Below are 25,032 nucleotides of genomic sequence, written 5' to 3' on the forward strand. Positions count from 1 at the left end.
ATCATGTAATAAGCATTTTAAGGTCATGAGCTTAAGCACAATATGTTCTATACCTCAATCAGGATGTATGTGTCTATAACAATCATTATAGAATGTATTGGTGGATTATTATCATTATTAGCTCATTACAATGTTATATTGCATTTTCCAATCACACCAGCTTCAGTATGGACTGCACTGTTTATGTGAAAGATTGCATATTTTCTGTAATTTGTGGTAATACTTTTTAAAGTGAAATAAAAATGTGTTTTTTAAGCTTTTAAATTTGTGGATGGGATGCATAATTTGAAAGAGATTATTTCTAACTTGTTAATATTAGTTTACTGCCTCACTTTACACTTTCAAAGGCAAGTGGATTAATTGGAGCTTAGCATCAAACACTTAAATCAAGGCTAAAAACATTCCTGTTTGAGCAGGCTTACAGCTCTTTTTACAATACCCTTCACTTTTTATTCTGGAACAGCACTTTGTTTTTTCCCCCTTTTATTGTATCATATTAATTGTTTGAATTAATTAACAGTCGCAGCAGGTAGTGTCGCAGTCGCACAGCTCCAGGGACCTGGAGGTTGTGGGTTCAATTCCCACTCCGGGTGACTGTCTGTGAGGAGTTGGTGTGTTCTTCCCGTTATCATGTGAGTTTCCTCCGGGTGCTCCGGTTTCCTCCCACAGTCCAAACGTTGGTAGGTGGATTGGTGACTCAAAAAGTGTCCGTAGGTGTGAATGAATGTGTGTGTGTGTGTCTGTGTTACCATGTGAAGGACTGGCGCCCCCTCCAGGGTGCATTGCCGCCTTGCGCCCAATGATTCCAGGTAGGCTCTGGACCCACCACGACCCTGAACTGGATAAGCGGTTACAGATAATGAATGAATGAATAAATTCCGGTTATGTATTTTCGTTTATTGCAGTTCTAATTGTTTTAAAAGCCTTTCAGTTAATTGAACTGCTGTTTACTGACAGTAAATGCAAGATGGTGCCCATCGTGGCAGACATCTCTGCAGGCTACTTGCGCGACCGTTGCTTTTTGATCTTTATCGCAGTGTTAATGGTATTTATGTATGTAGAAGTAGTGCAGAGTAAGAATTTCACTGTACAGTGTAACTGCTTGTCTCTTCCCGTATTGTGCATATGACAATAAAACTCTTGAATCTTGAATGTTTTGACTCTATAAAGCACTTTGAATTGCCCTTGTGTATGACAGGTGCTATAACGTGCCTTTCTAAACTGAATAACATCAGATTAAATATAGCTTTTTACTATTTACATAGTATGAACTGTTTGCTAAATTAACATATTTTTGCACTGTGAAAATGGCAATTCATTTTTGCATGAAAATCTATTATTCAAATTATTATTTATATTTAGCCAGCATATGTATTTATGTCTATGCAATCTTAATGTTCAGTTAGTTCACAAATCATAATTGTTTTTTCAGGCACTCTTGCATATCTAATCTTTTACATGCAATGTCATTCATTCATTCATTCAGTTATAAAAAGACAATTCTGGGAAAAGTCATTAAAGAAGGTCTCTGGAACTCAATCCAGTGAAATTTATTTTATATTTTTTGGGGGTGTCTGTAGTCAAATGACCAGTGTTCTGCCCTTCTAGGTAGCAATGATATCTGGTGTAACAAAGATTCAGGCAGATGTTTATAGTGCCAAATCGCAAAACCTTTTCACTTGTAACAACAATCAAACTGAAGAATTTATTTAATGCTGCTGCTGATAGTCTTGATAAAATCATACAATGAAAAGTTATGTACACAATTATTTGTAAAGCCACTTTTATTTTATTTCATAAAATCACAATTATTCAAACAATAGAAAAGCTGTCCAAATATTATAAATTAATTAAAACATTAACTAAATTATCTCCATTAATTGGCAAATCATTTACATGAAGTTCCTGGTTCAACAACAAAAATAACATTCCTGGCTCAAAAACAAGATATGTAAAAGATGTAAAAGATAGGAGATGCAAGGATGTCTGAATAAAATTATGAAACATGAACTAACTAAGCACTGAGATTGCATAGGCATAAATACAGTATGCTGGATTAATTTAAATAATGTTTTCAAATAAAATGCCATTCTCACCGTGCAAAAAATGTTACGTTAGCAAGCGGTTCAGAATAAGTAAAAGCCTAAAATCACATTTTAAAAGGTTTTACCACATATTTGAGAAAATATACAATCTTGCTCGTAAACAGTACAGTCCATACTGAAGCTGCAAATAAGATGAAATGAATCTTCGTGGTACTTTTACATGGCCACAGTTGTAATAACATCACAGAGAGATGCTACTGATTGGGTAGGATGTTGTTGGTCCAGGATCTACTTGACTGATAAGGTTACAGGAACAAGTGCAACCTGAGAAATCAGATTGTGCCCCATGAGACAATGTTTAGAAAAAGGTGCAAGTGATTTTCAGTCAGCGAGTAAGGTGTTCTGAAGTGAAATAAATGAAAATGTAGTCATTGCTTGGAAACCAATAAACATGAACTGAGTTAAACCCAAGGCTACTTTAAATTCCTCCTGTGGTTATTGATTAATAGGATTAGGATTTGTTACTTATTTTAATGATGTCGGAACTTGCCTGATTGATACTGCCTTTGGAACACTGCAATTTCAAAACTCCTCACAATGCCTTTTGTAGCATTTGAAAAACACCACACAGATGTTAACAAGGTACAAACCCGTTGAAAACATTTCACTGTAGGACATGGGCATTGAGAGAAATTAACTGTCATAGACTTTAGCATGCACAATTTTAATTATTCTTTAATTTAATTATTTACTTTTGTAGTGGGAAAATTATGGAAATGTGCACAGAACAGCCAGGAAACACATTTCTGCACATTTAACTCAAAATCAGGAAATAAGCTAAAGCTGAGAGGCCCACCTGATGCTATGAAGGAGTCCTTAATTTATCTATTATATTAACAATGTTCAAGTTTCTGAAATATCCCATTAAGGACTCACTGTTTGTGTGATGTCACATATATTTGGAGTCAGAAACAGCAGTGAGGCATGCCCTAAAAAAAAAGGCGTGTCATTTCATGTCACCAGCTAGAGCCTGATAGCACATGAAACACAACGATTTGCTCATTTATTTTAAATGCCCTGTATGGTTCACAAAGCCATTTCTTCTGAAGTGAAGGGTGGCTTCTTTTTTTTCTATGCACAATTGTTTCCTTTCTGATTCAATTTTCTGTGCTTACATTCTCCATGATGTGTGTCAACAACAAAGGTCAAATAAAAAGGCACACACAGGGAAAAAATTAGCATAAAAAAGACAAATTGAGTGTAAAGGAAAAGGAGAATGAAGGTAAAAAATATGAATGGAGATTATTCATTCATTATCTGTAATGAATCTGTTATCCAGTTCAGGGTCGCGGTGGGTCCAGAGCCTACCTGGAATCATTGGGCACAAGGCAGGAATAAACCCTGGAGGGGGTGCCAGTCCTTCACAGGGCAATACACACACATTTGAGTCACCAATCCACCTACCAACGTGTTTTTGGGCCGTGGCAGGAAACCCCATGCGGACACGGGGAGAACACACCAAACTCCTCACAGTCGGTCACCTGGAGCAGGACTCAAACTCACAATCTCCAGGTGCGTGGAGCTGTGTGACTGCGACACTCCCTGCTGCGCCACCGTGCTGCCCGAGTGGAGATTAAAGAAGCAATTTTGTTTGTAATATAAAATTTACAATAACCAATCAATAACATAGTAAAATATATTTTTTTTGTTTTTGTATTTACGCCCACCCACACAATATTAAACATATAATATATAAAACATATTAAACAAATATTCACAATATTAAACTTTTAACTTATTTTACTTCCACCCATTCTCTCAAAAACAGAAAATTGAGCAAATTATTTTTTTTTATTATTTTATAATACAGTACAAATGACAGTTTGATTGCAAAAACAACACGTTGGCATACCTCAGACCGTAAACATACACACATTCACATATTAGAAAAGGAATTTAAATGTTCAGTATGAAAAAATAAAGCACTTGCATATACGGAATAAATGAATGAAAAACAACAAATCTTAGGAGGGGAATCCACAAGTTATTTTTCCTGCATGAGTAATTAAATTAATTAAGGTGTAAACAAACTAATCAAGTGTTTTGATATGAAATATCCATCAGAACAATTCAATGCATCTACATGTAGCAGCGGACATTAATACATGCAAGACATTTTACCACTTTTTCGAGAAGGGTGTGTTGTTATATGTCTCTAACGTGAACTGTTTCATATCAAGTCACTTTGTATTAGTTGAATTTAAAATGTTTACATCTCAAATGAACCATGCAGAGAAAAGTAGAATTCCCCTTGGACTGGATGTCCAACACATACTTTAAACTGCAGTACCATAATGATACCTGGATGACAGTAAGAAAAATTTAAACTTTCAATTACACTCTATAAACAATAAAAATATATTTGGCCATGAGATTTGTTGTCTAAAAGAATGGAACCCATCCTTATTTGATTGTATCAGGAATAATATCAATTCAAACAAAAATAAGGAATTCTTGGTTAGAAGAAACATTCAGAAACAGAAGGTTAAATAATGGCACAATGAGACCACCCCTATTCAAACCACAAAGCTGAAAAGAGCAGGCTGCTGTGAAACTGTTAAACATACGAATAATACATTTAGAGACAGCGCAATACTGTGTGGAACATTCTTGATCAATTTAAACAAAATACAGCATAAATATAAAAATGTGATGAAGGCAGTGGATATAAAATGTATTTTCAGGGACTGTTAACTACTTAGATTCTAAGCATTTTCCACAAAATATTTAGAACTTTTCAGAAGTTCATTTCTACAGAAAGTAATTTCAAGGTAACATTGAGTTTTGTTAACAGCTGCATAACAGTGATTTGTTTATTACTAATACTTTAGCTACTGAACGCTGTAAGGCCTTTGTGCAAAAAGTCTACCCCCAACCATTATCCTAATAGTGTTCTTATAAAGCTGAGGCTTGTTCTTTAATAGACGTCTTATGACTGGCCAAATGACTAACATACTGAAACACTTTCAAAGTTTTAAACATCTTATAAATGAGCAATGGACAGATGCATTTTCTGCTGGAGGACATTCTATGTCATGTTAATTACACACGAATATACAATGTAATGAAAACTTTTAAATTCACTTTGTCATCATTGTCACAATGTAAATTGGTCACAATGTAAAATTGTCAGTTATCTATTACATTAGTGAAAATGTCATTTCTACCAATTCACATGCAGTATTTAATCTTTGATCATCATTTTTGTTCAATGAATAAAGCATGCAATACAAGCACATTAATCCTTTTTTCCACCACTATTCTGTTATTCTAGTGGTAGAACTCTCCCCTAGAAGTTCTTGCATGCACTTATCCAATTACAATTCTCATTGTTAAACAATCTGCTAAAAGCATTTGTTCGGTGCCAAACACTTCCACAGAGTTTGATTCACTATTTTAGTAATACTAGTATTCATAGGCAACACTAACTCTCCTTTCACCATCCATAGTAGTTGTTCAAATGACTGGGGTAAGTTTCATGAGAGTTGCCATTTTGCCTGTGTGAGGCACACAGAGCTGAAGGCATTGATGAAGGCAGACAGCTGCTTCAGTACAGTACATTACCTCTGCACTGAAGCAGCCAATGAAGTCATAGTCAAACATAGGTCCAACTCATTATCAAACTCTAACCTCTACTCTCGCATTATATTTTATGACAGTCTGTCAGTGTAGTATATTCAAAAGTTAACCTACAACATGCTGAAGTATGTGTGATTGTGCAGTCATCTACAAAATCCTTGGAGAAAAGCGAGCAGGGCCTGTTGAAAGGCAACAAAAGTGTTGAGTCTATAGGTCATGCAAAAAAAATAAAATAAAATAAACACACAAAGACTGAGGAACAGAAGAGAGCTACAGGAGAGGACGAGAAAAGTGTTTGAAAACACACACAAATCAACATTGTAACCACATGATCAAAGCACAGTCAATAATATATCATAGATTTGGTTTCAGCATGAGTGATGAGGGTCTTCTTGAATCACTTCATGGCCTGCTTTGCACGCATTGTGTGGCATTTCATGCACAGAATTCTTCCGTCCAACGGGTAACAGCCATCAGCATCTGCCTCTATGGAGAGAGGACGGGCACAGTCCTGTGACCAAGAAGAGAAAATTAAGTATACATCACTTTTTTTTTATTTAATTATTTTCATTTCAACTGATCCATAAGGCTCTGAAAATCAAATCCATTTTATACCACAATACATTTAATCATTCATTCATTTAATGCCCCTAACAGCTTATCCAGTTCAAGTTTGCAGTGGGTCTGGAGTCTACCCGGAATCACCGGGCGCATGGCAAGAAAACGCCCTGGAGGCAGTGCCAGGGCAACACACGCACACATTTTTTATTTTATATATATGTTTGGTAAACAATATATGTTGGGTTGGTGGAAATGCACTACCACAACGGTTCAAAATTAGGTTTGCACTTTTTGAGCTAAACTGGTCCCTCATTTGTGGAAAAGGGCTGATAGAAATCAGACACTAAACACACATTAAGAATTATTTGGCACTTGTCCACTGCCTTGTACCTGCTCTACTCAACACTACTTGGCTCTTCTCGCATTTCGTTCCATGCTACCGGTCCTTTTCCCCACAAGGCCCCCTGCACCCTGAAATGTAGCCAGTGACACACGGTCTCTAACGTGTGGCAGGAGTAATATTAAGTGATGTTTATTCATTGTGTATTTTGTATTGCATCCATCAAAAAGACCATGGCATAATTTTAAAATCTGCCATTGTGTGTCAGATAAAAACAAACAAGATCACTACTGTAGCTTGGACAGAGCTAGTTTGTGCTGGATGTCTGGATTTGTCATGATTCACAAATCTCCCAAGCCAATCAGCAGATACTAAAGAAGTACCAGGTGCCAGATTTGTCCAATATAAAAACAAAAAAGCAGAGTATAGTCTAATGTAGTAGGTGCAGTGCAGAGGAAAAATGTCATATATTTCAGTGAGTTTCCCTGTGCAAAGCCAAAGAACTGTCAATATTGTGCTGAATATGTTCTAGGGGAGTTCCTTAAAACGTACCATTTTATTACATGTTCTGGTTCATAATGAAGCAAAAGAAACATTAGCCATGTAAGATTGGCGGGTAACTTGATAAATCATTTAAAAACATATAAAAATTTCTTCACACCTCACATCGGTAGCACTTAAGGTGAAAGTTCTTCTCTAAGGCAACAACTCTGACTGTTTCTTCACTCCCAGGATCAGGTACAATAGGCTCGTTGCAGCTCACGCACAGAGGAGAAAAACGTCTGTAATCCAAAGAGAAGGCAGGTATTATACAGTATTTACAAAGTAGTTGTAAAATTTCTCAGAAGTTCTTGCTGTGTCGTGTTAACTCTGATGAGCTGCGAGTGGTGCAGATGCTCACCGGTGGTAATCTGGAACACAGAAGGGGTTGTTATTGTCATCTGTGATGAACGGAGTGCCCTCCAGAGTGCAACTGCAGGCACTGCAGCAGAAACACTGGGCATGGAAACACTGGCCCACAGCTTTCAGCACACGATCAGTGATCCGCTCCCCACATCGAGCACAAATTGCCAGAGTGTTCTGAATGACCATGCACACACAAACATGAGTAGTGAAGACGAGATAGTTTACAAACCATACTTTTAAGTCCATGAAGCCAGGAAAATAATGTGAATGAGTTTTAATGAACATCCTGACATTGTGACTAAGTTTACATTTACATGTTTGGAAACATGTTTCTCTTTAAAATTCAAAAGTAATATCTTCAACAAATTGTCAGTTGAAATGCTTGCACATGACTGAACATGTGCTAGAGCTAGGACATGGGCTGATGAGAACTGGTGTGCTGACTCACCACATAGCATTCCTCACACTCTGGCGATCCATCCCGGTCATAGAACTGCATGCCCTGCAGAGGGCGCCGGCAGGTAATGCAGCAGAAACATTGAGAGTGGAATAGTTTCTCCATCGCCCTGACTGCAGGCTGAGAACGGGACAGGGCTTCCCCACACTTACCACACACCTCTGTAAAAACAAAATCACAAGTAAAGCGAAGAAAAAACAATCTGTACAAACGAGAACAAACTACAATGCCTGGCCAAAAAAGTGGCTTTTAGTATATATAACTATATACTTAAAGGCCTTTGATTGTATAATTACTGTCCTAAAAACAACGGAAGAGGTTTTCTGCAGTTGTAGGAAAGATGTTACTCTTTTTCAGAAGTATCAAATAACACAACCAATAACTTTGCTGAAATGACTGGAAATGAATGAAGAACTGTGCTGGTTGGTAGGTCAGATTTTGTACTTCATTGGAATGTTATCAGGATGTTGCTGCTGATGTGAAGGAGGAGGGAATGGTTTTTGCCCACAAGAGAATATCAAACTATCAGAGTAATGTGCTAGTATCCTCTCCTCAGTATGGCCTACGCATGCCTGTTCATTGTTAACGCTGCATACAAGATGACTTTAATAAGGGAGAATGAGGAGGAATGGTTGCAGGAAATAGTAGAGACTTTAATAGCCTTAAAGATATTTTGACTTATAGAGACAGATTGTTCTCAGAGGAGGACACGGCAACGTGAGATAAGAACTTGTTTGGGCTCATTTTGGACTGCCAGAGTTTAGACCTTCATGGTCTTTCAATTTAATATACAATGTTAGACACTGCTTGTATAGCCATTTTGATAGAGACCAACCAAAGGGTTTTGCTTGATAATATGTGGTAATATAAGAAATAAAAAGTAAATTTGACTGGTTTTATTAACATATGATTTGTGTTAAAGTCTAATTGTTTTTCAGCAGAGGGAAGAGACAAAAATTCAGCAGTAGTTATGGCTGTTAATGGTCTGCAAATCTGGTTTCATTTAGCATTTTTTTAAAGTATTGAGTTTTAGTTGTTCTTTTATCCTTTCCTTTCCTTTTAATATGTGTGCCTATAAATGATTTTTCGAAAACATTTTACCAACGGTGCCTCCTGCTCGATATGTACATTTTCTGCTGATTTGCAGAATGATTCAAAACAATGATTTAAAACTTCTTAGCCTTGCTTTGCTGTATCACTCAACAGGCTTCTGCACAGTACTACAAAGGTTAACAGTACCTGTAGGTGCAGAGGTGATTACTGGCCCCTTTTTGTCCATGTCTTTAATGAAGTCCTTGGTCATTCTCTCCAGCTCCTCAACTTCTCTCATTGAGAGTGGAGCACCAGAAGGAGGGGCACCTGCACCAGGGCCTAGTGGCTGAGATGTTAAAGAAAAGTGCATGAAACCTTAGTTCACACTTCAAAAAAAATATTTTTACAACAAACGCTTTTGCAGTCATTACATGCATAACACATTTCATAAACTTACTTTAGGTGCAGACGGGTTGCCCATTGGTTTGCTGTATGATGAGATGGGTGATGAAGCTGGTCTAGGCTGTGGAGCAGCTGAAGGGGGTGAAACCACTTTCTCCTGGCTGAAATTTGGAGTAGGTTTGGAGTGACCGAATGGTGGAGCAGGGGCTGGGACAGTTGCAGGAGGAGCAGGGGGTGCAACAGGAGTTGTAGCCGGAGGCGGAGGAAAGGTGCTGTGAGTGGAGAAATTGTTAATCACCCTTGTACCTGCAGAGGTTGCAGGATTTCCTGGCTTGGGGCTGAAATTAGAGGTGGGCTGACTGGAAGAGAACGCAGTTTTGAAAGCTACTGCAGGGCCTTTAGCCAGTGGCTGTGTGGTTGGAGCTGTAACAGATGCAGTGCTTGGACCAGTCTGCCGGAGGGTGGTGCGGGCACGCAGCTCCTCAGCCCAGGGAGCTGGGGGCGGGCGGTCTTGCAGCTCAGGAGGGGGCAGGAAAGACAGTGCAGGTTTGGGGGCAGTGGGAGGCGGCTTTGGGGCTGGCGATGATGATACTTGACTGGGCAACTAAATGAAGAAATTCAAACACATGAAGTCAGCCATCTTTTTAGCAGGATGTACCCTAATTATCAATGCATTTAAACATGTTGCGAATATAGGTTGCAATTAAAAGATCAGAGGTCAAATTCATGGATGCTTGTACCTTTGGGTTGAAGGGTCTTCTCGTTTCCATTTCTGATAACAAACCTGTTAGAGAGTCCAATTGCCGGTCAAAACTAGTCTGCTTCTCCAGTGATTTCTACACAAGAGAGGAGGTTGTGTAAAAACAAAAACGTGAGAAAGAAACAGATGATGGTATGTGGTGGGAAAAACACAAGAAAGTGCATGCGACACAAAATTAGGGATAACACAGAGGGAAACGGCAGAGGCAGAAACAGGGGGGAGAGAATGAGGAAATTAGGCCTGTTGTGAAAGTCCCTTGGAATGTAATTAACACCTAATTAAACAGATTGGACCAAATTATCAAAGGAAGAGGCAGTGCAATGTGTAAAAACGGATAATGACAGGGAAAATTAAGGCTCAAGCTTTTCATGCTGACAAAATGGGGGGTGGGGTCGGGGGGCAGACCCCACACTGCCACTGTTGGATTTTGACTACTGCTGTCAGTACAGTGTGGGTCAGTTTAACCCCTGTACATTTGACTGAACTCAGTCCTATGCAAGAATACCAGTGCTGGACACACTAACATTTCAGTGAAATAAGCATATATGTTAAATGACTTTATAAATATTGCATAATATAACAGAGCATTCATAAACATTGCATTATATATGCGCACTTTTTCCCAACACTGGAGTATACTGATGCCTCATTAGCCACATGCAGACACCACAATGCCATAGCCAGAAATAGAGCTAGTGCTTATATGGGCATATCAGCAGAGATGAAGCCTGCCTGCACACTAGCTCGCTGTTAATAAGATAAGTGGTGAAGTCTCCAAATTCTCAGATGAACCATGAGGGAGAAAAACCTTTTTGGTCAGAATTACACTGGGTCATATATAGAAATGCATTTAGTGTAACCGAGAGCATAACATTTGTACTCCTTACTCTGTACTACAAAATGTTTGGCAATCCTGGTTTCATACCCTCTTCCTCCATTTACCCAGAAAAGGGCAAATAAATAAAATAGTAATGTTCAAATTTTGGAAGATAGTGTATATCTTGGTCCTATTTCCAGAAAAGTCTGGACATTGTATAAAATGCAATCAAAACCAGAATCTGTGGAGTTAAATCTCTGGAAGCTTTATCTCAAACTGCCAAAATCACAAAGAAAACATTTTCTATAATTTTACCGACCAACTTGATTGTAAAGTATAAATATTAAGAATTGTTCTGCTTGCCAAAAACTGTGGCAGAAGCAAAATATGCAGGAAAATCTCTATTGCACATCTACTGTGCATAATATTATAAAAAGATTGGGGTAATCCAGAGAGATCCCAGTACCTTTAGGACTAAAATGATGAACATGCCTTTAGGCCCTCAGACAGCATGGCACGAGTAACTATAATGCTTCAGATACCGTGATAAATACAGCTACATGGGCTGGGTAGTGCTTTAAAAAAAATTTGTCAAACAAGAGTCCACCCCTGCATTAAGGAATGCAACCTAAAGCTCTGTTATACAGGAAGAAAGCCACACATCTATTCTATGCAGAACCACAAGTTCATCTCAGATGGTCCACAATACAGTGTGTGCTGTGGACAGAGGAGTGGATGTTTCCGCTTATTTAAATGAAAAATTGACATGGTGTTTCCATGCCAGAGATTAGTCCACACAGCCTAATTTGATCTACGTTGTGGCCTTCTCTGGTCTTCATGTTGAGTGACAAAAGTGCCAGACATTTATTTATCATGCCAACAATCAGCTGTGATCCTCCTTTTTGTTATCGAAAATGTGAAATATGCATTTAACAACACACAACTTGGTTGAAATCAAAAAGCAAGCAACTACCCAATCCCCATTTGGTTCACTACAACACATATTAAGGACATACATACAGGATAAGGCATTCAGTATAAAATCATAAATTCTGTGCCTCATTTCTTACCTGAAAGTTGGCACCTGTGGCAGGCTCAGGTAGTGGAGGTGCAGGAGGGGGTGGGGGAGGAGGTGGAACAGGACAAATATTTGAGGGCACAAAGCCAACATCTTCAGGAGGTGCTGGGAGGGGTAAGTCATCTGCAACTGGGGGAGGGGCAGGAAATGCAGGTGGAGGAGCCTCAGATGCAGGGGGTGTGGTCTGGCATTCAGGGGGAGGTGCTGGCAGCTCATCCAGTGGAGGAGGGGGGGGTGGAAAGTCTGGTCAGAGGAAGTGAACTAGATTAAATTCATGCTAATCTCAAACAATAAATAGCACAGAAAATGTACTGCATATACATATACACCATTTCTATTGTATTGTGTATATTATATGCACCTTTCTCATTTTTAAACCATTTTGAATACTTCTAGAATAATAACTCAGTTAACCACATATCTCAGGAAACTAGTACTTGGCTCACACCAGTTTCAGCTCTACTTGTGTATTTTTTAATGCTGCTGCTGCTAAGCTATTACTTACACAAATTTAAGAGCACCAAAACATGAATTTAACTGGGTAACCCTGAAAAACATAATTACTCTATTAGTAGGTAAGACTTAGTAAGACTCTAGGTAGACCTATAGCTGGCAAAATCTTTAAAGAAGTTATTTTACTTTGCACCGTCACATTCAAACAATGAATGTGGTCAGCAAATAAAGAACAAACTTCTGACCAGCAAGCAAAAACATTAAAATGTAAGGGTTGTTTGCACAAACACATTGTTTAAATGTTGGTTGACTTCCCAAATTGGCTTTGTTTAGATAATCTTCAGCTGAACAATAAAGTAAACTCAAATGCAATAAACTCTTAGTTAGAGATTTACATGATACACCATTATTTAATAATGGTTATCTGTAACAGATTTTATTATATTCTAACTTTCACAAAGTTACATAAGGAACAAAAAAAATTAAATAAGCAAATTTTAAAAATATATAAATAAAAATATCACCCACTTGTTTTTTGGCTGATCAATGTAGTACCCAATAATTTTTTGGTATACATTTATTCTAGGATGTCTAGACCTTGGCATACTAGAGTTAAACTACCAGTACACACATACTGGGCTAATTGGTAATGTTGGTTAAAGGAGCAATCCGTAATACTGACACCAAGCGTTTCAAATCTGAACAATAATACAGTTTCAAAACAGTGAAGAGACCCGTCTGCCTCCTCCCCCTCCTCCCGAGACGTGAAGCTCAACCAGGTTGCCAGTTTGATGAAAACTGAACAAACAAGAGACGAGTTTAAGAACTTGGGCCTTAATAGCTAAGAAGAATGTGCCATAGTCAACATATATAAACAGAAATGTATTCATCATTTCACTAAAACATCTACTTAAGGGAAAAAAAAAGTAAACATACAGCCACCATTTCTCTGCATTTACAAGCCTTTACTGTCCAAATCCACCTGAAACATTTAGACTAGACAAGGCTGGTGTTACTTATTGATTTTCCTTTCCACCATAAATGTTGTTTAAGAGGCAGATAATCTTATCCACAATTTTGGGAGTCTACTAGCACTATAGCTTTTGAAACATTTTGAAGCAATTGTTATCCACTTTATCCGTTTAAAAATCACACAAACCAATTATATTATTAAACCTATTATTCACAGTTTTTGTATTCAAGCATTTAGTTCCACCTTAAATAGGTCTGTTAAAAAACTTTTGCGTTATTGTCCAGCTTCTTATTGAATACTCAATACTTTCAATGTTAAACAGCTATGCGAAGCTAAAGCTAGTGCTAGGTTTTATAAATAAAACTCGTTTTGAAACACTGCTCATTTCCCATTTCATCCATTTAAAAACACATCAACGAAGTGTACGTCACTAAAACATCCATCTACTAGTACAATGCTTATATTTGCTGTGTAATACCAAGCTTGATTTCTCCATTCTACCTTAAATAGGTGAAGGCTTTTCAAAATTCTTACTCCTTAATTTGTTTAAAATACACACACACACCACTGAGAAACACACATGAATCTGCCTTTCTTTAAAACATATAAACAATGGTATTAACACTTTTCAATCATGTTATTCACCTTCTTTGTGTAAAGCACACAAAACACATTCCTTACATTTTCCAAACATTGCTATGCCTCACGCGCTTTATATAAAACACAACCTAGGGCCTTACTCCTTTTCACCCATACATAGGCATCTGTACTTCTATTATTTTTTTTTTTTTTTTTTTTTTTTAAAAGAAATCATTTGCTGTTACCTGTTCAGGAGAAAATTAAAATTAACCAGCTCTAGCTCAGACAAGGCATAAAGGCCACATTTACACAGAAAGTAAAAGTGACCAAAAATGTCATGCTGGCTGCTGAGAATGATATCTGGACTACAGCTCAAACCATTTTTGTTTTATTTTCAGGTGTTTGGAACAACAGACTGATCAAAGCATTTTTGTTTGTCATGTGAATGTTTTCTGTCTGTCATTAATGAGGAAAAAAAACAAGAGCAAAGAGAAACTAGGCAAGCCTAGTTTTGCTGGACCACCATTGGCTATATAGCTCTATTTAGTTCTATTTAAAAGGAAAAAACTAAAGCTTGATTATCCAGATTCAGAAATAATCTTATCAACATCTGTTTTCTGATTGGTGTCTTGGCAAAAATAGTCTCAAGTGTGTCCTGCTGAGCCAACATTAGCATTACCTGACTAGCCTCTTTTGAGTAGGCAATCTCCCATTTTAGGCTAATAACTGTACTTAGCTCTGCCCCTAGACATAAAGTGAGAAAAATATCATTGATATACCTATCAATTATTTTTCACATCTTTTTCCAGTCTGATAATGCTGCAACGTGCTCAACTCAACAACACATCTGATAACACACCAGAAAAACCTCTTCTTAACTAAGAATTTGAAACAGCTCTGTACAAATTAGAGAGGGTAATGATGCTTGGACTGAATGTACTTGATTACCATGAAACCTCTCCATTTCAAAATGTTTGTACTGAAATCAAATATTAAACTTACTAGTGAAACTGTTTAATTAAAAAAAAAAAAAAAAAAAAAAACATTTCACACAAAAATAATATCCATTTCTAAATTTAAAAATATAATAAATAAACAGGAGAAAATGATGTGCTTACTGACATTTTTCTCATAAAAAAATAACATAATAATAATTATAAAAAAAATAAAATAAAAAAAAAAACCCCGTCTTACCGTCCATGGCTGAAGGTGGTGGGGGCATCTCTCCAACCCGGCCAATCACAGCTGTGCTTGCAATTGATGAAGAATAGGTTGTGGGCTGAGAATAGGGAGACTGTCCTTTGGGTTTTGGAGGTGCTACAGAGGCAAACTTTTTTGGCTGGTTGTAGAAAGAAGGGGGGGAGACTTGGAGAGACAGGGAGGAGGTTACCGTAATGGGTTTGGTGCCATTGGAGTCTTCCATCTTGATCTGTGGAAAAATAGAAGCACAGAGCAATATTTAGATTATAGTCATAACTGAAGAAATGAGTGAATGTTGACAAATGAACTAGGCCTAGTGTACACAAATGTGCATATTGTGTGCTGTTGCAGATTTGACTGTTCAAGTTAGCAAGAGCATGTATGAATCTTAGGTTTGAACTGTATAATAGTAATAACATATACAAGGTATTTAAAAATGTGGTTATTATCCCAAAACAAAGGCAGTATTTATGATGCGTGTATCAAATTTCTGTTCTGTTTAAATGCACATAAATTTACTTTATGGCCTTGTACTTAAAGAATCACATGGAGGGGGCACTGTGAGAACTCAGGGGAAAAAAAGGAGAACATATATATACACACACACACATACATACATACATATATATATATATATACATATATATCTATATATATATACACACACATATATATATATATATATATATATATATATATATATATATATATATATATATATATAAAAAGCCCAGTAGCCCACAGCAGGTGCAAGTTTGGGTAAAAAGAGAGAGGAATGAAGCTCTAACTTATTGTTTCTCTAGCACCAGTTGCTGAAATTTGCTCTCTCAGAAACATGGTTGTCGGTGTGCACTGTTGGGCTGTGCTTAGCCAGAGAACCGAAAAACCTGCACTCATGAGGCTCATGCAGCCTGACAGTGCACACCCCCCACTCTATGGTAATACCATATACCATATAAAAATTGAGACACTATGACGGTATGAAAAAAAATTATTACCTCCCATCCCTAATGATCCTTTATTTTGCAAAGAAATATATTTACTGGTAATGTTTCTATTACCTTGCATTAAGACTTTACTGAAAATGTAACAAAATCATATCACTTTAGGACAGTATTCTTGCCTGAAGAGTTTAACACCATTCTACTGCTTTTGAAAACATCAATGTTCAAGCAACTAATTACTGTTTATTTATGAATCATTTCATTTAGCTTGAGGCCATCATTTATTCTCATATAATTGACAACGTCCAAATTTACACCTAAATATTTGCTGATACCTCATTTAACTATGTCCTTCTAAAATACACTCCATTGTTGCACTTCAGCTTCTACAAAGGGTGTTTTGACGTAGACCTCTTGCAATATTGCCTAAGCCCATGTTCCTGTGCTGTGAAATCATATTTCTTACAAAATGTTTCTTTTGAGAAAATATTTCACAAGCTGAGCATCTGGCCTTTATTTCATATTTAAATGCCTGTACATGTTTAGACATTTTTTTTTTGACTAGCATGTTATGAGAGATCAGTGTTTTATGTCTGACCACAGTATTTTATGTCATCTGCCACAGTCCAAGTTAAGATGAGACACTTGGCTATAAGTACATAGACAGAGAAAAAGTGTTTCAATGAAGGTAGCAAATGAATTCAAATTTTTAACAAAAATTTGAAGCAGTAGAACAAAGTTAAGGCAGCTTATAGATTAGATTTGTGTGGAAAGTTCATGTTGATATGATGCAAGACAGTATTCAACCACACAACAAACCCCTACTGCAATGTTCCGCTACTGACATTACATCACACAAGCTAAGAATCAAACAGAGTTAGGTAACATTTGCAGGCGCTTAGTCCATTATAATATCTCATGATCTAGGTCAGTAACATATGAATAAAATCAATCAACAATTACGTTTCAACTTGTAATATTAGAAGAATAAAATACAACAGTCAAAATTTCTATGTAAAAATTAATGATTTGCTTTTGCATAATCAATCAACAGACTACATTGTTACTTATGTTCATTTGCTTGGAAAATAATGAAGAGACTTGATGGGATAAGGAGCTAGTGCTGGGCGATTTTTTACGATTAATTTGGTTAATTCAAATTAATGTTTTTGCGTGATGTTCGACATGTAAAAATCGAGATTGTACATGTTTACATCCTTTTTTACAGTTTACTCAAGCATTATGAACAAAAACACATCTTAACTGGATAAACGCCACCTCCCACAGGCCTACACACTACACACCAGTCACATACAGTAAAAGCATTTTAAGAAAAAGACACCGGGAGCGTTGCCTGCGGGACACAAAACTAATTAATCTTTATCACCTGTTTGCTTGTCATTAGAGTTAACAAGAGAAACTGTAGTTGTCGTGTGCTGGTTTAATATGTAAACATAAAGCGCAAATTTGTAAAACAAACAGGCTTAGATAAAAGCATGTCAGAACCAACACAGCACAGAAAAGAGAGATAGAAAGAATTAAACATTAGCACACAAATTACAAACTATTCATTATTTACTTATAATTGAAGGAGTTTTGCATGTGCTGTTCCTGCAGAATTACTCTTTAGACCCTGAGTCGGATTAAACCACTACGTAACAGTAAACAAATAAAACATTTTTTTTTTAAAAACACCCCAAAACACAGACTATGCATAATTTGTGGTGTGAGCACATCTCTCTGGTGTGTGCTAATGTGCAATTGTGGACATAAATTGTGATAAGTTCCATTCAGTCAACAGTTTATAAATCATTCACGAACAATGCCAATAAACAATCATCAATTCCTGAAAAGTACAAGCAATACAAACTTTAAATAATGTGGTGTATTATACTTCAAAGGGTTATGTGCAACTTCTGCATTAACAGTTTGGTTAAATTTTTAATAAAAAAGCATGCTGTTTACTACTGATAAATGGAAAAATTATTTTAAACTTTTTTTAACATTTGTTTCAGTCCTTTGAAAGGAAATTTTAAAGTAACCATTATTTGCAAAATGTTATGTTTGTTATAGATGTGCTGTTAATATTTTGCACCTCTATATTCCCTTCTAATAAAAAAAAGTTGAATTAAATTGTGATTTTTGTTGTTGCATTATTTAAAAAATAAATAAAAATCTAAATTGTAATCAAGAATTGTTTATTAGAATTAGGAAAAAAAATGTATTTTTGCGATATCACCCAGCCCTATAAAGAGGTAGTTATGTGGCTATTCAACTCTGCCAAGGCTAATGACAAGTATGATTTATCAGTGAGCAGGCTGGCTTGCTATTTTCTGAAAGCTTAAAAAATTACAGATAATAACTAATAACTTATCAAATAAGAAACAACCTTCCCTTAAAATACTGTTACAGTGGAATTGAATCTATAAACCATTCATCTATAAGTAAGATGCACAAGTTATATACTTTATTCTGTGCTTTGGTGAAAGTCTTCTGAAGAGAACTCTCATCACAGCCACTTTGGTTGCTAAATTCCTGATACAACCACAGCTCTATCTAAGCAACAGTTCATGTTGTGGCATGAGCAAAATGGCAACAGTTTCTAAGAGTATTCTTGAAATGCTGAGATCATCAGAGCAACACAAGAATTATGCCATGTCTGAGCTAAGCTTAAAAGAATAGTCAATGGATAATTTTAAGTGATGGCGGGAATGACAACAGACATTTAAAGGTTTCGCTTTCATCTGTGCAACAATCTTCATCACTACACTTCTAATTCTTGCCCTGAGAGGTATCTTTGAACAAACTAAAAGGAAATGCACAGTCATACTGGAGAGTAATATCCAGGATGTAGGTTTATTTTTGCCTGCTGAAAACCACAGATATAGGGTACTGCAACCAACAGCCTCTCACACAGTTTGGAAGACATGTTAAATAATGCAAAGATAAAAGCTTTGATGAAATATTCACACACGCCAGCCAGAGAGAGGTGTAGACGTTCTATAATAACTAATGGACTTCTACGGATACATTGTAAGTAAATATAGACTGAATTACTTTACTCAGTTTAGCAGAATACAAAATAAAAGGGTTACATAGACATCAAAATCATCAGGATTTTGCTCCAGGGCTCCCCCTAAAGTTGCACTTAATCACTTATACAGCACTGTCCTGTAATCAAGGAGAGGGGGGAGGGAAGGGCTGGTTTCCTACCCTCCACCAAAAGGTTACATAGTACAGTTTTGGCTGTGCTGAACCTGGAGTAGATAGCTGAGGTTCTATAACATAAAAATACCACTAGCACAGAGGGCAAATCTTTCAGTTCTAAATAAATACTGGTTCACTTTTCAAGGATCTTTCATCAACAAAACAGTTCTGTAGTTTGCTTTAACTAACAATTCCATGAAAAAGGGAAGTACAGGTTGTCCCATTGCTAAGTTACACATAGCGTGAGCAACTACCTAGAAACAATTTCCCCATATGTAACCTCTGGACATACCGAACCATTGTTTGTGGTTTTATTTGCCCATGTTACTAACCTATGATTCATTCATAACTCCAGAATTATACAGTTCTTGGTTCAGGCTTAAATTAAATCCAACATATGTTGCCAATTTAAGTAAACAACCAAAATACAAATTCAATTATTTCCCCTTCCATTGAACGTCCATTATTCTCAGTACACTCCATGAATTTTGCAAAGAGCTTTGATCCTTGTCCATTGCGTCTTCTATAACTCTATTTCACTTCTTTGCCACGTGTACGCATTCAATGAACATTATAAAAGTGGAGGAAAAAAGTGTTTTACATAGCTAAAGGAATGTTATATTTTATGTGTTTAGCACAAGTGGTAATGAGAGGTTGGGGTGTTTGGGTGTGTGAGAGAGAGAAGGAGAAACAGCTGCAATGTAAAGATTCCAGGGGCCTTTTGCTAGCACAGTTCCACATACGCCTGTGCTTCATCACTCCTCCTGAACAGCTGTGAGAGCACTATGTGATGAATCTAATTTCTTCCATAAAAGTGCTGCATGCCCACTATTATGCTGCTAAAATAAACCACTAGTTGTTGACCTGAGCCCAGTCTGGGACATTAATATCTGGTACAAACTGTGAAATAACAGTTATAGTTTTAGTTTTACACACAAAGAAAATATAACTGTTATTTCACAGATGGTATAAGATATTAATGTGTGAAATGTTGTGACTTTCCCTTTACAAAAAGCTCTGTTAGAACTCTGTTACAAGACCATTTCTAAAGAACAGACAAAGGTATAAACTATTTAAAAATGGTGCATATCTCTCTCTCTCTCAACAAATTCACAATGACAAAATACAACATGAATTCCATTCCATCTAAAGCCTGGGTGTAAGCATCTGACCTTCTCAGAAAAAAAGGAAAATTTGTTATCATTTCGCAGTGTTGTTTTAAGTATTTACTGACAGACATAAATACTCTCTCAGTGACACTGAAAACTCTGCATTTGTATGAAATTTTTTTTTAAAAGAAGTACAGTTATGTCGATTAGGAATTCAGCCAACCCCTATTAGTACCATTCTTCATCTAGTGAACTATGACAGACAGCAGATTAACAGCATTAGCAATTGCTGAAGAAGTTGGATTAGAAACAAATTATGCAGAAATAGTGGTGAGTTAATATTACTGCACACTCAACACTGCAGTCCTGGAAGATGGACAGAGAAAATTTAATGAGAAAAGGGGAATGCTTCGACAAAGTGTTTTGGTTTTCTTGCGTGTTAAAACGGCAAACTGAGTGAGCACTGCAGACAAGCATTTCTTTTAAAAGCAAAAAGCTAAAAGATGCCATGTGTTACAGGGATTTCTAAGCACAAAAATCAAAATGCTATTTAGCAAAGAATCAGAAGATTTGATTTGATTTAGGCAGGGCTGGGGCAAGAGACTCTTCATGAACTATCTGGCTTAATTTGGAGTGCTATGAGGAAAAAACTCATACTCATACACTGTCCAACTTCTCCACAGACTCAATACAGAGGAAACACAAAACGGCAAGAAAGTCAAAAAGGATCTCAGTAAATTCATAGAATTCTCCAACCCTACAGTCAAAATCTGGCATAATCAGATTAAGAAAGTTGACAACTTTAACATTCTGTAATTCAAAATACAAAGAGATTTACTCACAAATGCTGTAGATTGGACATGCCCATGTAATATGGGAATGTCTGGAATCTCAGCTGGTCTTTAACGGTATTTCTGTTGGCAAGACTCCACCCATGTCTGCCAGGGCAACAATGCTGACAAGAAACCTTATCCAATTTTTTCTCCATCCTTCAATCATACAGCTGTAGCACAAACTGCAGAGGGCAGTTCATGGAAAATATAACAGACTAATGTGAAGACCACATAGGTGCAAATGTTCACAAAGTGAAAGCAGTCTAACACAGGAATGTATATACATACAGCAATATTCTGCAGTCAGGTTTCACTGAGGCTTTTAAACAAGGCTTTGTGTGAGGTAGTGTTGCAATTAGAACGGCCGGCCTTCCTTTAGTTTACAACATGCTGTCAGTCATGGCCATGACATCAGGGTGAGCAAGTGGAAAAATGACTACAGCCAGACAAAGGCAGCGCCTACAATTTACAACACTAGTTTAAAGTGACTAATCAGTCTTTTGAACCTTGATAAAGACTATATCAACGTTGCCTGAACAAATCACAGTGTGGTGTTTGGGACATTGTGTGGCTTTTTTAATTGCTGTCCCCTATTGACACACCCCTGCCAGGAATGCTTGCTGGCCACATGCCCATCATGTTAAAAGGCCCCCAAATTGATAAACTGTTTCTTTCTTGAATACTGATGTTATGTCTCTCATGTACCAAACATGAGTCTCTACTGTAGAACAAAAAAGTAGAAATACTGGGAGGAACAAAGTGTTTCTTTAATTAATAGGACAGAGGACAGTTTTTTCAGACATGTAGGTTACAATAATGTTGTGATTACAGCCCTGCAGTCCCATTCCAACACCACAGCAGGACATCTTTAGTAAACGGGGATCTCCAAATTAAGCCCAGACACAGCTAACCAAAACACTGTCTTCAATAACAAAAATACCAAAAACATTCTCAAACGGCTTCTGGACAAAAACTGTGCATAATAAATCCTACATTCTTGCTCACCCATTTGCGCAGTTCCTTGCAGGAACAGTGTTTCATACAACAAGTATGAGGCCATGTCTGGTCCAGGCACATCCCTTCTAATGTTTTTAACCATATTCAGTTCAGATTTCAAGCTAAACATTAGGGATTCCTGAAGGTGGAATAATCCTAATGTTGTAAAAAACTGCAACATCAATGCATTTTATGCCCCATTTAGTCAAGGCAATGTCCAGGAAATAGGTCCTAGATTATCAACACTGCAAAAGCTCTTGTTTGTAGACATAGGGCAGGGGAGGAACTGAGTTCAGAAGAGTAAGAGCTGTTGACCTTATATGGATGTCTAGCCTACGACACCAGCTACCTGCCAGCCAACACAACAAGGCAGAAAACAATGTCTTTGTAATATATTTAGCAAAGTGTATTTGCTGGTTGAAACTTAACATAATGTAGCTAGTGCATAGAATGAACCGGTTACAAACGGTTCAAAAAGAGGTTAAAATGTCTTTACATTCTAAAACTCTGACCTAGCATCAATAAATGATCTGATATATTATTGAGGGATATATGCATATTCTATTGCTGAAAATTATGAGCCTCAGTATTAAGTAAATTATTTAAAATGTTTCTCTCTCCACTTCAAATCATTATGGAAACAGCTTGAAACAAAGAACACAAATAACCCTCATCCCAACCCTGATGAAAACAAGCTTTTACTGTTGTTAAGACGTATCTGTTTTTTTAATAGTATGCTAGTAGACTTGAGGAAGACCTGAAGAAAATAACTAGTCAATGCCATAGCTGAGCATTTTTGCTTTGAAACTCCAGTGTTAGAAACACCAGCTCAAGTGAGTGGATTCAGGCAGCCAGGATTTTTTACATCACATATCTAAGGCCAATGCCATCAACTTGCAGGGTGGGGCTTTCAAGTTTTAGCAAAGGGGTGGGTAGAGACAGAGGCAGAGATTAGTTATTTCTCTCTCTCTCTCTCATACATATATCATTTTTTTTGATGAACAGAGATGAGTTATGAGAATTTTTTTTTATTTAATTCCCGGAGGGTAACACCAAAATTCTCTTCCATGCCATTGGCTTTAAGACTTTTCTCGTGCTCTCTGTAATAGTCAAAAGAGCAAATATATTTGAGAAAATTGGAGGACATCCTATAGCTCATTTAACTATAGCCACGTTAAGCCTTTAAGTCCTGACTAAAAAAAAGCACGAGACACTGCCCCACCCACCCTTTTCACACTAATATAAACGGCTTTAAATTGGTTAACAAAAAAACTTGAAAGGAAAGGCAGATTTTAGAAAGCGTTATCCTGGGCCTTTCTGGTCAGTTAGCTACACATCGAGTCCGGAATGTGGAGCTGTGAAAAGACGCGGTTATCAGTCCATCGTTAATTCAGCGGGCTATAACACAAACACACTGCCGCTAATGACCGATACACAATAACGCAACGGAAAACACACAATGCTGGTGGACGACAGGCCCACAAACCGTCTAAACCGTATACATAGAGAAGGTTCTTACTGGAGCTGAACGTTTTCAGAAGCGACTCACTGCAGATAAGCCCAGCGGTTGTATCCTGAATGGAACAGTGAGCGTCGAGCAGCAGACTTTGCTCCTCCGTTTAGATTTAACCAACCTCTGCGGTTCTACCCCCTCGATCTGGGGCCCAATATCAGAATACGAACCAAGTATGGCACTTAACTACTCATTTACCGAGCTCCATTACCCACAGTGTGTGTCTCGGCAGCTTTTTAGAAGCTTATCACCTGGAAACGCTGCTCGGGGAACTTTTCCCCAGCAATGTATCCTCACTTCCGCCTTCAGCTTCAGTTCCGCCTCCCCCTACACTCTCAGCGGACTTCTGAAATACGAGGCTCTTCTGGACACATATAACAAATAATTACAGAACCAAGACTGCCAAACCTAATTCCAGACTATGTGTGTATCAATTACAATCATTCAATCACTGTCCTACAAGGTTGAAACACAAAAAGCAACGGGGACATATTCATTTGTGTAAATTTAAGTCATTAGAAAGACACCAGCTTCATTGGATTTTAGGCTTGTGTCTGCGCCTTTCTTTCTACCCATATATAAATGCTTTGTATTTTAATTTGTTAACTGTTAATTTGTTAATGTGCTTGTGTCATGTTCCTCTTTGTACGTTGCAAGCAAACAAATAAATTTGTATTATAATAAAAATTGATAACAGGACTACATTTGTCCACCACTCCCAAAATTGGATACTTTATAGCATATATATATATATACTTTTTGCTTCAGCCTTTTTAACTTTTAAAATAGTCCTTAAAGAATCATATGGTAATGGGACTGACATCTCAATAAACAAATATGAATTTAAATGCTTCTACTGAGTTGTCACACTTCTATAAATCCACTGTAAAAAACATTTCCTAAGGGTGCATATAGTGAAAATGAATGCAAAAATGGACTTAATACATTTCAGTCTTCCTGTCTTGATTTGAAAACAGATTGCCATAGCACATCATTTCCTTCAGCTTTTAAAGCAACACCAGTGGCATTACTCATTGGATAAAAATGATCTTAACTAACTTTCAAATAACTTTCTAAAACGAATGTCCAGCTTACCTCTATATTTTCACAGGTCTTATAGGTCTTGACGTGTTCCTACTTCTGGACACAAACTTCTTCTTTTTAAACGTAACTTACACAGATTCTCTC

The 25,032-nt window shown here is 37.1% G+C and overlaps 1 protein-coding gene across 4 annotated transcripts; it reads right to left on the reverse strand.

Moving 5' to 3' along the window:
* Positions 1-3,885: 3,885 nt before the first annotated feature.
* zyx (zyxin) lies at positions 3,886-25,032 on the reverse strand. 4 transcript variants are annotated; one of them, XM_066683668.1, is made up of 10 exons: positions 24,940-25,032; positions 15,237-15,471; positions 12,030-12,280; positions 10,123-10,218; positions 9,438-9,986; positions 9,188-9,326; positions 7,940-8,109; positions 7,487-7,665; positions 7,247-7,367; positions 3,886-6,195 (listed from the first exon to the last, which is right to left on the reverse strand). In XM_066683668.1, exons 2-10 carry the CDS (start codon positions 15,463-15,465, stop codon positions 6,082-6,084), a joined length of 1,848 nt encoding a protein of 615 aa, XP_066539765.1. In that variant the 5' UTR covers positions 15,466-15,471; positions 24,940-25,032; the 3' UTR covers positions 3,886-6,081. The 4 variants fall into 4 exon arrangements, with proteins under 4 accessions (XP_066539765.1, XP_066539763.1, XP_066539766.1 ...); XM_066683666.1 differs by lacking the exon at positions 24,940-25,032 and adding an exon at positions 24,096-24,200; XM_066683669.1 differs by lacking the exon at positions 24,940-25,032 and adding an exon at positions 23,881-24,141.

The sequence above is a fragment of the Hoplias malabaricus genome, chromosome 10 (genome assembly GCF_029633855.1).
Source record: "Hoplias malabaricus isolate fHopMal1 chromosome 10, fHopMal1.hap1, whole genome shotgun sequence".
In the NCBI taxonomy this organism is placed as follows: Eukaryota; Metazoa; Chordata; class Actinopteri; order Characiformes; family Erythrinidae; genus Hoplias; species Hoplias malabaricus.

Bases quoted from the DNA above. Each gene is read 5' to 3' on its own strand.
- zyx (XM_066683668.1), bottom strand. From the start codon at position 15,465: ATGGAAGACTCCAATGGCACCAAACCCATTACGGTAACCTCCTCCCTG. The intron at 12,281-15,236 runs GTAAGACGGGGT...TCCTCTGACCAG, and splicing joins ACCACCTTCAGCCATGGACG to ACTTTCCACCCCCCCCTCCT. The intron at 9,327-9,437 runs GTAAGTTTATGA...TTAACATCTCAG, and splicing joins GCAACCCGTCTGCACCTAAA to CCACTAGGCCCTGGTGCAGG.